The sequence below is a fragment of the Arvicola amphibius genome, chromosome 4, assembly GCF_903992535.2.
Source record: "Arvicola amphibius chromosome 4, mArvAmp1.2, whole genome shotgun sequence".
Lineage (NCBI taxonomy): Eukaryota > Metazoa > Chordata > Mammalia > Rodentia > Cricetidae > Arvicola > Arvicola amphibius.
This window is the reverse complement of record NC_052050.1, coordinates 145,354,722-145,367,623: the sequence shown is the minus strand read 5'-3', so window position 1 is coordinate 145,367,623 and position 12,902 is coordinate 145,354,722. Positions and strand designations below refer to the sequence as shown.

The window sequence follows — 12,902 nt, the reverse complement described above, 5'->3', positions numbered from 1 at the left end:
TATTATTTCACAAAATGGAGTCACCTCTGGTGAAAAGACGAAGTTCCCTGCTGCACAAGGTCCCCTGCCATCACAGTTCCAAGCCGTCTGCTCAGGGAGACATATTTTCTTCTTTTTTTTTTTTTCTTTTTTTCTTTTTGGTTTTTGAAGACAGGGTTTCTCTCTGTAACAGTCTTAGCTGTCCTGGAACTAGGTCTTGTAGACTAGGCTGGCCTGGAACTCACAGAGATCTGCTTGCCTCTACCTCCCAATTGCTGGGATTAAAAGTGTATGCTACCACCACCCAGCTGGAAGACATATTTTCATACTGTCTTGTTAGTTCCCCGTTCACATTTTCATGTTTATATCTGATCAAGTTTCAAGATTAAGAAGGTATTTTTCAAGGAACTAGTTACAACAGAAACCTCTTGTTTAAAAAAACTTAAATCATACTTTACCCACAACTATTCTAAACTATTTCTCATAAGAATTTTCATAATGTGCTTTGTTCTCAGTCTTGTTAATTTAGCTAGGTTTCCAAATCCTTAACACTTAAGTTTTGATCATGACACCACAAATGCTGTTCAGTAACTGCTGGCCCCACCGTGTGGACTTTCTGCTGGAAAGTAATGATTGTGTAGTAAGTATAACTGATGGCATTTGAAGAGCATTGTGGTTGAGTAGACAGCAGGCAGGATGAGGAGTGAAGCCACAGCATAAAAACTGGTTTGTTAGCACATTGAAATGCTTCTCAGTAATTTAATTATCTCAGATACTTCCTTTCTATAATCATTTGACAATGGTAGTCTTTCATACGATCTCTGTGGACTGTTTTATACTTTAATATGAAATATACTTAGTTTATGGTTTTAGGTATTTAAAAATTCTGCCCCAGATGCCTGTAAGCCATTTGGATGTTAATCATTTTTGGTTGGTTTTATAGTAGATACTATTTGAAGAAATTGTTGTCCTTGGATTGAGGATATAGCTCAGTAAGAGTGCTTAGAATGTGCAGGGTGGGTGCCAGGTGGTGATGGCACATGCCTTTAATCTCAGCACTTGGGAGACAGCACCTCTGTGAGTGTGAGGCCAGCCTGGTTACGTAGTGAGTCCCAGGACTACACAGACCCCGTCTCAGCCAAATCATGTAGCAGAGTAGAGTTTTCTGTCTGCTCTGTCTTGTAGCCCCAGCATCTGCATGACACCTGGAACACTAGGTCCCACTGGGAAGCTGTTGAAGCCAGACTGATGGCAGTGTACCAGGGCGCAGGAGGATCTCTGAGTTCGAGGCCAGTCTGGTCAACAGAGCGAGTTCCAGGACAGCCAGGGCTATTAAACCGAAATCCTGTCTTGAAAAACGAAAGACAGATAAATGGGTGAAAATACAGATGTCATTTCAAGTTGACTCAGGCATTTCAGAGACCGGTAGTGAACCAAAAGGTGAGGTCAGTCAGGACGTTAGAGAATTACACAGATGATGTTTCCTAGGACTCCCTTAGCTGTAGGCCACAGACCTCAGGTGAATTACGCACAAGATGTTCCATAGGACTGCCTTAGCTGTAGGCCACAGACCTCAGGTGAATTACGCACAAGATGTTCCATAGGACTGCCTTAGCTGTAGGCCACAGACCTCAGGTGTAAAGAATTTGTGTCAAAGTATCTGAGGACACATCTGGAGGAGCAAGGGTCAGCCAGGGAGGTCGGGCCCTGGGCTCGCAGCTGCGGTGTCCACCCTTCTTCACCTTGCATGGCGTCACTCCAGAGACTCCTGTCCAGGAGGTCTTAACATTTACCAAGTGGCCTAGAACCCAACGCATATTTTGAGCTAAGTGGGGGTGTACACCTGGAGCGTCTAACTACCAGAGAAGTGGAGTCAGTGCCAGCCTCCACAACATAGTCAACTCCCCAGGTGTCTTAAAGAAGGGCTATAGAGATGGCACAGGTTCGGTTCAGTGGTTAAGACCTGTGGCTGCTTTTCTCCAGTTTGGTTCCTAGCACCCACATGGTTAACAGTTCACAACTGTTAACTCCAATTCCAGGGGACCTGTTGCCCTCCTTGGGATTCCATGAGCACCTGGCACACAGATGGTACACAGAAATACATTGAAGGCAAATACAAAGTAAAAATTTAAAGAAATAGCATGCTCTCCGCCCCCTAAGAAAGTCAGGCATGGTAGCACTGGCCTTTAATCCCAGAACTCAAGGGGCAGGGAGGGAGGGAGACATGGAAGTACTGGGCTGGGGTGACGAACCCATTAATCTCAGCGCTTAGGGAGGCAGAGGCAGGAGGATTTCTGTGTGGCGTTCCTTTCTTCCTCCCATACTGATAAAATACCTCCCCTTTGAGTCCCTGTGAATCATACGATCATACTCATAGGATCGTAATTGTAGAGTCATAGGGGACATTCAGAATCGGCTGGTTATTTAATGGGGTTCCCATTTCTGCTCCAAAGCCTTGTCCCCTCTCCCTACCTGCTCTGTCCATCTGGTCTCCTTCCATGTAGGCTGTGCTCTAATCAAAAGGGAAAACCAGATTTAGATGCCCAGGATCTGAGGACATTCCCAGACCTTTCTTGACCTTTTCACTCAAAGGACCAGCAAGAGTTAAATAGTCATGCAGCCAGGAAAGGATACAGAGGCAAGCCTTGGCCCTGGGGGAGGTCATTCGACACCCCCTCCCTGAGTCAGTGGCTGCCTCTGACATCAGCAACAGCTGTATGCCTCGGTGTTCCAGTCTGCCCACACTCCCCCTCCTTCCTCTGAATGCCATAATTCTCCACAGAATAGCAATAGCAGGACCTTGAACATTATCTGCGCTGCTTGTCCCACGCAACCCCCTCCCAACTCCCTAGCACCTTAGTTGAAGGCAGATCCACATGTGTCTGAGGCTGCACGTGTACCAAGCAATGGGTGCGGAGAAGCTAGGGCAGTGAGCACACACTGCCTAGGCACAGGCTGCAGAGGAACAGCAGGCCTCTGTCTTCCCTAGGACTCACTGAGGGCCGGAAGCAGCACTTACAGGCAGGCTTCCTGAGCCAAAAATGTGCCTGTTCCCTTTGCTGCATCCCTAAGCCATTCCTCCACAGAGGAGTAAGAGTCCACTCTGTCCCCATAAGAACTGAGTGCTGGAGCCAGCATCAGGGTTGGAGAGGGAAGCAATACCTGTCTGGGACGTAATCCCATAGAAGACAATGATGGCAGCACGTGCCTGTAATTCCAGCACTTGGGAGATAGGCAGGAGAATCGGGATTTCAAGGCTCCCCTTGAAAATACATAGCAGGTTTGAGGACAGCCCAGGTTAGACACTGTCTTAAAGCAACCCACAGAAGAGACAGGCACACACAGATCAAACACATAGTTACACCTTTCCATGGCACTGACTGGGAGGGTGTGATCAGGGACGAGCTACTAGAAAGCCGGCGGATGAATGAAAATGAACACTGGCAAAAGAGGAGTTACAGTGGGTGGGTCTCGGGGACCAGATCATGGGACCTTGAGTGCCTCGAGGCAGTAGCTCTCAGAACAGAACGTCTCCCACTACTTTACCAGGATGGAAATGGAGGCGGGCTATGGGACTCAGCTATCCTGTATGGTTCCATGTATGTCCTTTTATCTAATCGCCTTGACAGGGATGGGGGTGGATCTTGTCCTGACTCGGCACAGTAGTGAATGGATACAGAAGTCAAATGCCAGCTGCAGGATTGGGGGACGGGCAAATCTAATGAGACTGTTGGCAACATTCTTGCCATAGGAGTTTGACTTAGAAGCAGCCTCAAGTCACCTTCAAAAGGAAGAGCTCTTGGCAGAGCAGTGCTGGGACCTAGAGCTTTGTCCCTGTGGGGCATGCCTGGGAAAAACCGAGGCACTTCAAAGGCTACCACAGGATCCCCTGACTGCAAAAACTGATAGTAGATAATCCAAATAAGTTGTCATTCCCACCTTTCCGCACAGGCCAGGTCCTGGAGCAGGACTGGCTCAGCCTCAGCTGCATGAGGCAAGGGTGAGGAAGCAGCAGGATGTAGCCTAGGCCCACATTACTCTCGGCTAGGGAGCTTACAGAATGGGCTAACTTATCCATAGTTTCCTGAAATGAAGACTTAGAATGGGGCTTCAGGAAAGGCAATTTGTATCAATGAGTGAGCAAATAAATGATCCGTTGAACACACAGGGTGTTCAGGAGGACACTGGTAGAAGAAACCAAGGCCAACCCAAGGACCTAGGCTATTGCTCTACCCATGCCACTAACATCCTGTTTTTGAACTGGTCACTGTCACCTTCTAGGCCTGATTGATGGTCTTGCTTTTTTTTTTTTTTTTTTTAAGCTAGGCCTTGGCTTTCCTGAAACTTACAATGTAGACTAGGCTGGCCTTGAACTGACAAGAGATTTACTTGCCTCTGCCTCAGAATGCTGGGTTTAAAGGTATGCGCTACCATACCTGGCTCTGGTCTTGTACTGTTACTTTACTCCTCTTTGGTTCTTTTACCCTGGCTCACTCTCTCTGCCAGCATGTTTTGTTTTGTTTGGTTTGGTTTGGTTTTTCGAGACAGGGTTTCTCTGTAGCTTTAGAGCCTGTCCTGGAACTAGCTCTTGTAGATCAGGCTGGTCTCGAACTCACAGAGATCCGCCTGCCTCTGCCTCCCGAGTGCTAGGATTAAAGGCGTGCGCCACTGCCACCCGGCTCTGCCAGCGTTCTTATTAGAGGTGATCCACCTTGGTCAGTGGACGCTGAATCCGGAGCTTGAGGGTGGGGCTGAAAGTCTGCATTTAGAACTTTTGAGAAGCTGTATGCCCTCTGTCCAACTGCCTCATCCCAGTGGCTTCTTTCCTCCATCTACTGAGCCCGGCCCTCTCTGCTCCCTTCTACACACTCTGCCCCCTCCCACCTTGGCCATCACTGCAGTGTGAGGCAATCATTCCATCCTTGACCCTCTGCACAGTGACTGATGGCTTTTTTATCTCCGAGCGATGATGCACAACCTTCCGCTAGAAGCTTTTAAGGCAGAGCGCTTGGTTCAAACCACAGCTGCAGGACTCAAGACCTTGAACAGCTCGGGAAGAGCAAACCCTTGAGTGCGGCCACATTGCAGTACGGTACTGCTACATCTGCCAGCAAACTATGTTGCTAGCCACATTTAAGCTGTGTGCTGGAATCTCCTACAGACACATGCGGAACATGAAAGGTGAGTCTCCAGGGGGTGTGAGCGCTTGCCAAGAATATGGAAAGATACTGAATGGAGAACAGGCCACCTAGGCTTCGGTTGGTCTCAGTTGTGCCTCTAACTGGGTGAGCCTGGGTAAATCTTTTCCCCTCTGGATCTGTTTTTTCACTTGAAAAAATGAGGTTGGATAGTAAGATGCCACATCTCACCCAAACCCTATCATTTTTGGCCTCTGCTCTAGGACCCTAGTTTTTCTAGTATTTCTAGTATTGATGTTGCCTTTTTTCATGATTGGACCAGGCTATACCAAGGGTCCCAGGCAAATCTTTGTGGTAGTGAAATGTGGAAGCCAGCCTTGACTTTTAAGCAGTGCCTGGGAAGAGCGTAAGAAAAAGACAGGAGAGTTGGGCAGCAGCAGCAGAAGTACAAGGCAAAGGGATGGAGGAGTGGGGGCTCTTATCACGGTATAGTTGAGGCAGATCATGGTAGTGGGGTAACCCTCAGGAGATAGATGTATCCTATTCCATATCCAGTAGCTAGCTCACTGAACAGCCCCTTTCTAGCTTACAATAGGCTCAGGTAAACTGTGCCCAGGTAGGGCCTGGTTTGACCAGCTCACCCTTATTTCCCAAGATGAAAAAGAGATTCCTGGGCCCAAAGTGCTGGAGGAAGTTTAACACTGAACTTGGACTTAAAGACGTGGCTGTCTCAGGTCCCTGCTGACACCTGTTCCTGAGCCAGTTTGCTCCCGTGATGAGTGGACTGGCCCCTCACTAAGGAACTTTCTAGTCCCTGGTAAAAGTTTACTTTCCTCTTTGCAGGACTGAGGCACCAAGCTGTGCTGGCCATTGGCCAGGAGCTGAACCGGAGAACACTGGGAGACGCCAGTCCTGGGTGGATCAGTCAGGTTCGGCGTCGGAGCTCTCTGCTTGGTAAAGTGTAGGGGCTTCAGGGAGTGATGGGGCTTAGGGTGCAAATGTTGCTCTTGAGACCTGTTCCCCTCCCTGCCCATGGCTACCTAACTCCTTCAGAAAGGACCCAATCCCTTTAATCTTATCTTTTCTGAGGACTGAGCACATTCAGAAGGCAAAGGAATGAGAGCTAAGGGTCTTTTTTTCCATGGCTATGCATACAGGTTCTCAGCTGGAAGCGACACTCTATAGTGAGCAGGAGCTGTCCTACATCCAGCAGGGAGAGGTGGCTATGCAGAAGGCCTTGGGCATCCTCAGCAACCAGGAAGGCTGGAAGAAAGAGACCCAGCAGGTAAGTAGCTGAGAGAAACCTGGAGCTGACTGTCCCACTGCCCGTGCTCAGCTGGCACGGTTGATAAGCAGCCAAGTAGCTTTATTTTGAGGACTCTCCTAAGAACATATTCTCAGGTTGGGGTGAGGGCGCACACCTTTAATCTCAGCACTCAGGAGGCAGAGGAATGGGGATCTCTGGGAGTTTGAGGCCAGCCAGGGGTAAGGTGAGACCCTGTCTCAAAGCAAACCAACACACAGTATGTTCTCGGATAACCCTCCTGCCATAAGACCTATTGTTTAACTACCTTCCAAATGCTGTCCACTCATCCAATAGAAACCGTCCACTGTGGAGACTCCATGTGCACTGGGGGACATATTACCCAGTATGAAAACCCTTCCATGCTAGAGTATGTTCTTACTGTTCAGCCCGGCCTGTGGATGGACTTGCAATGAGGAATGTGGGCTTACCTTGCTGTAGAGCTGGAGTATACTGAAGCCCTGCCTAGCCAGTAACAAGGCTTGGGTTAAAACCAGTAGCTCTACTATTAGATCTACTTTGGCAACCTTATCTCCAGCAAAAGCGTACACACTATCCATCACCCAAAGTTTGAGTGAAACATCTTGTTGCTCAAGTTCTTACAGTAATGGAAATAATAGACTAATAGTTTAGGAGTAAAAAAAATCTGAGATCCAGGTTCAGCACTGCTCTTTGCTAAGGGTCCCTGGGCAAATCATTAAAACTTTCTGGCTCCACATTCTTTTTTTATTTTTTTAATTAATTAATTAATTAACTAATTAACTAATTTTTGTTTTTTGAGACAGGGTTTCCCTGTAGTTTCTAGAGCCTGTCCTGGAACTAGCTGGCCTCGAACTCAGAGATCCGCCTGCCTCTGCCTCCCGAGTGCTGGGATTAAAGGCGTGCGCCACCACCGCCCGGCTCTTTTTTTTTTAAATTTATTACCTATACAGTGTTCTGCCTGCATGTATACCTGCACACCAGAAAAGGGTACCAGATCTCATTATATAGTTGTATGTCACCATGTGGTTGCTGGGAATTGAACTCAGGACCTCCGGAAGAACAGCCAGTGCTCCTAACCTCTGAGCCCTCTCTCCAGCCCCTGGCTCCACATTCTTAGGAAGTGAAATGACAATATACTGAATGAACAAAACAAGCAAACAAAAACCTCATTGCTCCCTCTATATAATCGGCTAAATGTAGACCAAGCGTTTTACACTCCAGGTCTGTCTTTTGGACTCTGAGCTTTGGAATCTGGGTCATTTCAGTCGGCTGCCCATGCTGCCAATACTCATCACCAAGACAAGGCAGTCTTGAGTGGCTATACAAGTGGGCAGCAGTGCTTCATGACAGGATGCTCGTCAGGTAGAGATCCAGGTCCCTGATGCTCACCTCAGACTTGCTGCTCCCTTTCCTGGTACTGTCTAAGGCCTAGGCTAGGAGTGACTTTCTCTACCTTTAATCCTGTGGCTCTCTTGTCCCTAACAGGAAAACGGTGATGAAGTGCTCAGTAAAGTAGTTCCGGATGTGGGCAAGGTGTTTCGGTTGGAGGTGGTGGTAGACCAGCCTATGGACAGACTCTATGAAGAACTTGTGGACCGCATGGAGGCGATGGGAGAGTGGAACCCAAATGTCAAGGAGATCAAGGTGAGGAAAAGTGCAGCTGTGGGTGGCAGGGACCCAAAAGAATGCAAGAAAAAAGTCTAACAGGCCAAAGGCATCCCAGACTATGGGTCCTTAGCCTACTACTGGCTGAGTCCTGACTGATTCCCTTGTATTAGATCCTGCAAAAGATCGGGAAAGACACAGTCATCACCCATGAGCTGGCTGCTGCAGCAGCAGGAAACCTGGTGGGGCCCCGTGACTTCGTGAGCGTGCGCTGTGCCAAGCGCAGGGGCTCCACCTGTGTGTTGGCAGGCGTGGCCACACGTTTTGGGGAGATGCCCGAACAAAGTGGTATCATCAGGTAAAACTGGCAGCAGCCTCAAGACTGCAGTGTCATCATCTGGGCCCCAGCTCCAAGAAACCAATCCTTAACCCCACTCGCTGCTTTAACAAGGAAGTAAGGCCCAGTGTGGCCCTACTTCAACAGCCAATTGGCTTGTTCTGACCCTCACAGGAACTTCTAAGAATCTTAATCATTTCCTAAAGCAAGGAACAGGCTTCTCTGTGTTCTAACCACCAGGGAGCATAACAGGAGGCCTCCAGAACCAGTGGTTCTGATGAACGGGTAGCCGGGCCAGTTGTTGAGATTTAGACTGCAAGGGACTCCAGCAATGTGCTGGTGTCACTCAGCAGAGCTCTCACTTGTATTCTTACCTTGGCTGCTCTTCATGTCCCAGAGCTGAACACGGTCCCACCTGCATGGTGCTTCACCCAGTGGCTGGAAGTCCCTCAAAGACTAAATTTACTTGGCTCCTCAGTATTGACCTCAAGGTAAGGGGCCTGGGAGATGGCCTGGGAGTAGGGAGGAGTGACAGAATACGGTCTTGTCCTCCAGCGGAGAGGAGAATGAATCCTCTTGCATTTTTTCTTGACTTGCTTATTGTTGTGTGTGTGTGTGCATGATGTGTATGTGTGAATGCAGGCACTCAAATGTCACAGCAACCTGGAGGTCAGAGGACACTGTTGACTTGGGGTCCTGCCTCCTTTATGTGGGTTCCAGCAATTTAACTCTGATGTCGGGAGACAAGAACTTTGACCCACCCAGCCACCTTGCCAGCCTTCCTCTTGCATTTTGATAGAATCACAGGCTGTTGAGTAGGTGATGGACTTCAATATGGTCTGCCATTTTACCACTGTAGAAGCCTTGCCAAGGCTTCCTCTCTCATCTAAAAAGCTGGGTGCAGTATCTACAATTCCAGTACTGAGAGGCAGAAGTAGGAAGATCACGTTAGAGACTCCAGGACCTAGTGAAATGGTTAAAAAGAAAATCAGTTTTATGTATAAATATGTCTGTTTAGATGATCTTGGGTACAGAGGGAGGTAATGGGAAAGGGGAATACAGATTTCTTGAGGTCACACAGCTGGGAATCCTGTCTCTAACAAAGGGCAACAAAGGTTACAGCTCTAAACAGGAAGACCAAGCTCTGTTTGGTCTTCCTGCCTGTGTCAGGGTACAGTAGAAGAGCATCCACAAGATACCAATGCTTGCTGGGCATGGTGGTACATACCTTTAATCCCAGCACTTGGGGCAGAGGTAGGCAGATCTCCATTGAGTTTGAGGCCAGCCTGGTCTTCAAAGTGAGTTCCAGGACAGTCAGTGCTGTTACACAGAGAAATCCTGTCTCGAAACCTCCCCACCCCCAAACAAACAAGCAAGCAAGCAAACAGAGATACCAATGTTCCTGTCTCTGCTCCAGGGGTGGCTGCCGAAGACCATCATCAACCAGGTCTTATCGCAAACCCAGATGGACTTTGCCAACCATCTGCGCAAGCGCCTGGAGTCCAGCCCTGCCTCTGAAGCCCGGTGTTAACTGTGCCCACTACATCAACCTGTACACCATCAGCAGACTCCCGCAGGAAGCCTTCGAGTCCGGTTAAAATCTTCAGCTGGTGTAACGGGAGGAGTAGCCATTAGACTCTAGGACTGGCTGGTAAAAATTGGCCATCAGGAAAATAGAAATGAGGCTGAGAAGAAAAGACCTCTAGCCTCTCTCACCGATTAGCTGTGAAGTAGAGGCTAAGGGATAAACATCTGTTAAACCATTCCAGTAGCCGACATGACAAGGTGGGGTGCTCAAAGCCACGGCCTCAAGCAATGTGCAGTTTTACGTAGGGAACTCCAGTGACCTGCTCCTCCATAAAAGGCCCAGACCAACAAACTACCCACAAATGGACCCTTCCCCAGCATATTCCAAGTTTTGTCTAAGAAGAAACAAAACTAGTTACTCTGCTGGCTTCCCTGCTTACTCCGTCACAATAAAGCACCATCCATGCGAACTTCAGCCTGCCCTTGTCAAGTCCTGCTCCACAGAATCTGTGCTGGGGGTCACAGCTTCATCAGAGTTTGGATTTCCTAGTAATTAGAGGGAACAAAACTCGAGATTTACCATTCGATTGTTTAGACTCCAAACTCTAGCCACCGGGCAGTGGTGATGCATGCCTTTAACCCCAGCAATTGTGAAGGTCAAGGCCAGCCTGGTCTACAGAGCTAGTTCTAGGACAGCTAGGGCTGTTACACAGAAAAACTCTGTCTCAAAAAACCAAAAAAAAAAAAAAAGAAGAAAGCCAGTATTGTGGCAGAAACAGGTAGATCTCTGTAATACCAAGGCCAGCCTGGTCTACATAGGATAGCCAGAGCTACACAGTGAGACCCTGTTTCAAAAATACAAAAATGAATTGGAGAGATGACAACAGATAGGAGAGCTAGGGGATTCAGGTTCAATTCCTAGCACCCCACATTGCAGCTTACAGCTATTAATTGCTATTCCAGGAAATCTGATGCTTTCCTATGTGGACACCAGGAATGCACACGGTGCACAGACATACAAATATATAGGCTGAACACCCAGAATCATTAAAAATAAAACAAACACACCACACACACACACACACACACACACACACACACACACATACACACACACACACCCTCTAGTCAGTCGTCATGGCTCAACAGCTGAAATCGCAACCCTCCAAATGATGATACAGGTGAATTGCCCTCAGTTCCAGGCAAGCTTGAACCAGCACGAGATCATCACAACAAACAAAACCAAAATGCTTTAGAGTTAAGGTGAATACCTCTAAATGAGGAAGATTATAACAGGATTTTCAATTACCTAGTTAAAAGGAAAATACCAAATAAGAAATACTGACCAATAATGCTAAGATAAAGAGACTATGTTGTTTATGAGGTTACTTGGTGATGAATAAGCTAGTCAGTTTAGCTCAGAGCTAGCAACTTCCTTGTTTGAAAAGCTTGAAATATTGCCATTTTCGAAGGGAAAATGGGTAAAAGGCAATGTCGTGATGGCAAATTTATGTTCCAGGATTTGGAGAAATTATGCTTTAGAGATTTAAGTTGGGGGCTGGCAAAATGACTCCGTGTGTAGAAGTGTTTGCCACTAAATCTGACGACTCACGCTGGACTCCTGGAACCACATAAAGTGGAAGGAGGGAGCTGAAAAACTGACCTCACACTTCCTGGTCTCCACTTGTCTGCACTCAGATCCATACTGAAAACCTTACACATAACTACGATTATACTGCAATTCCTTTGTGGAATGTGTTAAGGATGAAAAAACAAAAACAAACAAAAAAAACCCCAACCCCCCACCTATTATGACTAAAGCTTTTCACTGTCAGGGTAGGCAGCAAGCACTATTATCTGCAGTGTCATCTTGCCAGCCCATTTTTCTGTCCTTTATAGTCGTAGTAGCATTGGTAATTTCCATCTTTTGCAAAGAATTCTAGCTTATTTATGAGTAAAGCAGAAGCTGTAGGAACACTGGTATTTATTAAGTCTTAAGATTTAACAACTGATATTTATTATATTAATTCTGGTTGCTTTCCAGTCTACTTTTGATACAGATGGTTATTGCTCATCAAGGAGCTTCAGGGCGAGGAAGGGCAGTTGTAGGGCTTTTCTGCTACAACTGTCACCATCATCAGCTAAGGGAAGATTCAGCCCAGCACCAAGGACGCTGGCTTCAAGAAAAAAAAGGCTGATGAGGAAGAAAAGGGTCTTTAACTAACAGTCAACTCTCATTTGCTCCTTCACATCCTGTAACTGTACGTTTGTGCTATTTGAGATGCTTTACCCCTTTGTTTAATTTTGCATTTGAATAAAACTATTGTCAATGGTAATCAATAGGCACCTCTAGATGGGTAGTTGTTTTTGAATCTTTCAAATGAAACTTGTTAACACACTTCAAGTTCACAGCTGTGCACACACTTTTTGTTGTTTTGCCTTTCAGACTTGTTCTTTATAAACGGGTCTCATCCACTCTGTAGTCCAGGCTGGCTTGGAACTCATTTCAACCCTCCTGCCTCAGCCTTTGATTGTCGTGATTAATGGTATGACCCCCTACCACCTGCCCTTTTTCTTCCAGACACTAAGTATTGTCAAGTAAAGCACCACTTTGGTAACCTCCAACATATAAAAGCCATCTAGTTTTAAATTTAGGTAGGGCATATGATTTACTCATTTATATGCCAACACGTTACCTCTAGTTTCTACTAGTTTCTTTTCTTGGGAGTCCTTCAAACTCCAACAATCTCACTTTGTAAGTGGCTTGTCCTTCTCAGACCAGTCCTTGCATTAGTGATAGGCTGTGACCCTGCTTACAATAGTACCGACTCTATAGTAAGTTTCTTGTTAAGATAGTAGTAAATGGACAAGCCAAATGTGGTCCGTTCCTAACCCCAGCCCCCAAGGCGGGGCAGACGAAGGCAGATCTCTGTCAGTTTGAGACCAGCCTAGTCTCCCATAGACAGCCAGGTTACATAGTCCCTGCTTCAAAACACAAAAACAAACAACAAAGATATTAAATGGATGAACT

General features: G+C 47.0%; 1 protein-coding gene across 1 annotated transcript; it reads left to right on the top strand.

Moving 5' to 3' along the window:
* Positions 1 to 1,700: 1,700 nt before the first annotated feature.
* Star (steroidogenic acute regulatory protein) lies at positions 1,701 to 10,346 on the top strand. Its single transcript, XM_038325724.1, has 7 exons — positions 1,701 to 5,160; positions 5,961 to 6,071; positions 6,275 to 6,402; positions 7,888 to 8,046; positions 8,181 to 8,365; positions 8,742 to 8,835; positions 9,762 to 10,346. The coding sequence occupies exons 1-7, from the start codon at positions 5,097 to 5,099 to the stop codon at positions 9,873 to 9,875; spliced, it is 855 nt and encodes a 284-aa protein (XP_038181652.1). The 5' UTR covers positions 1,701 to 5,096; the 3' UTR covers positions 9,876 to 10,346.
* The last annotated feature ends 2,556 nt before the right edge of the window (positions 10,347 to 12,902 follow it).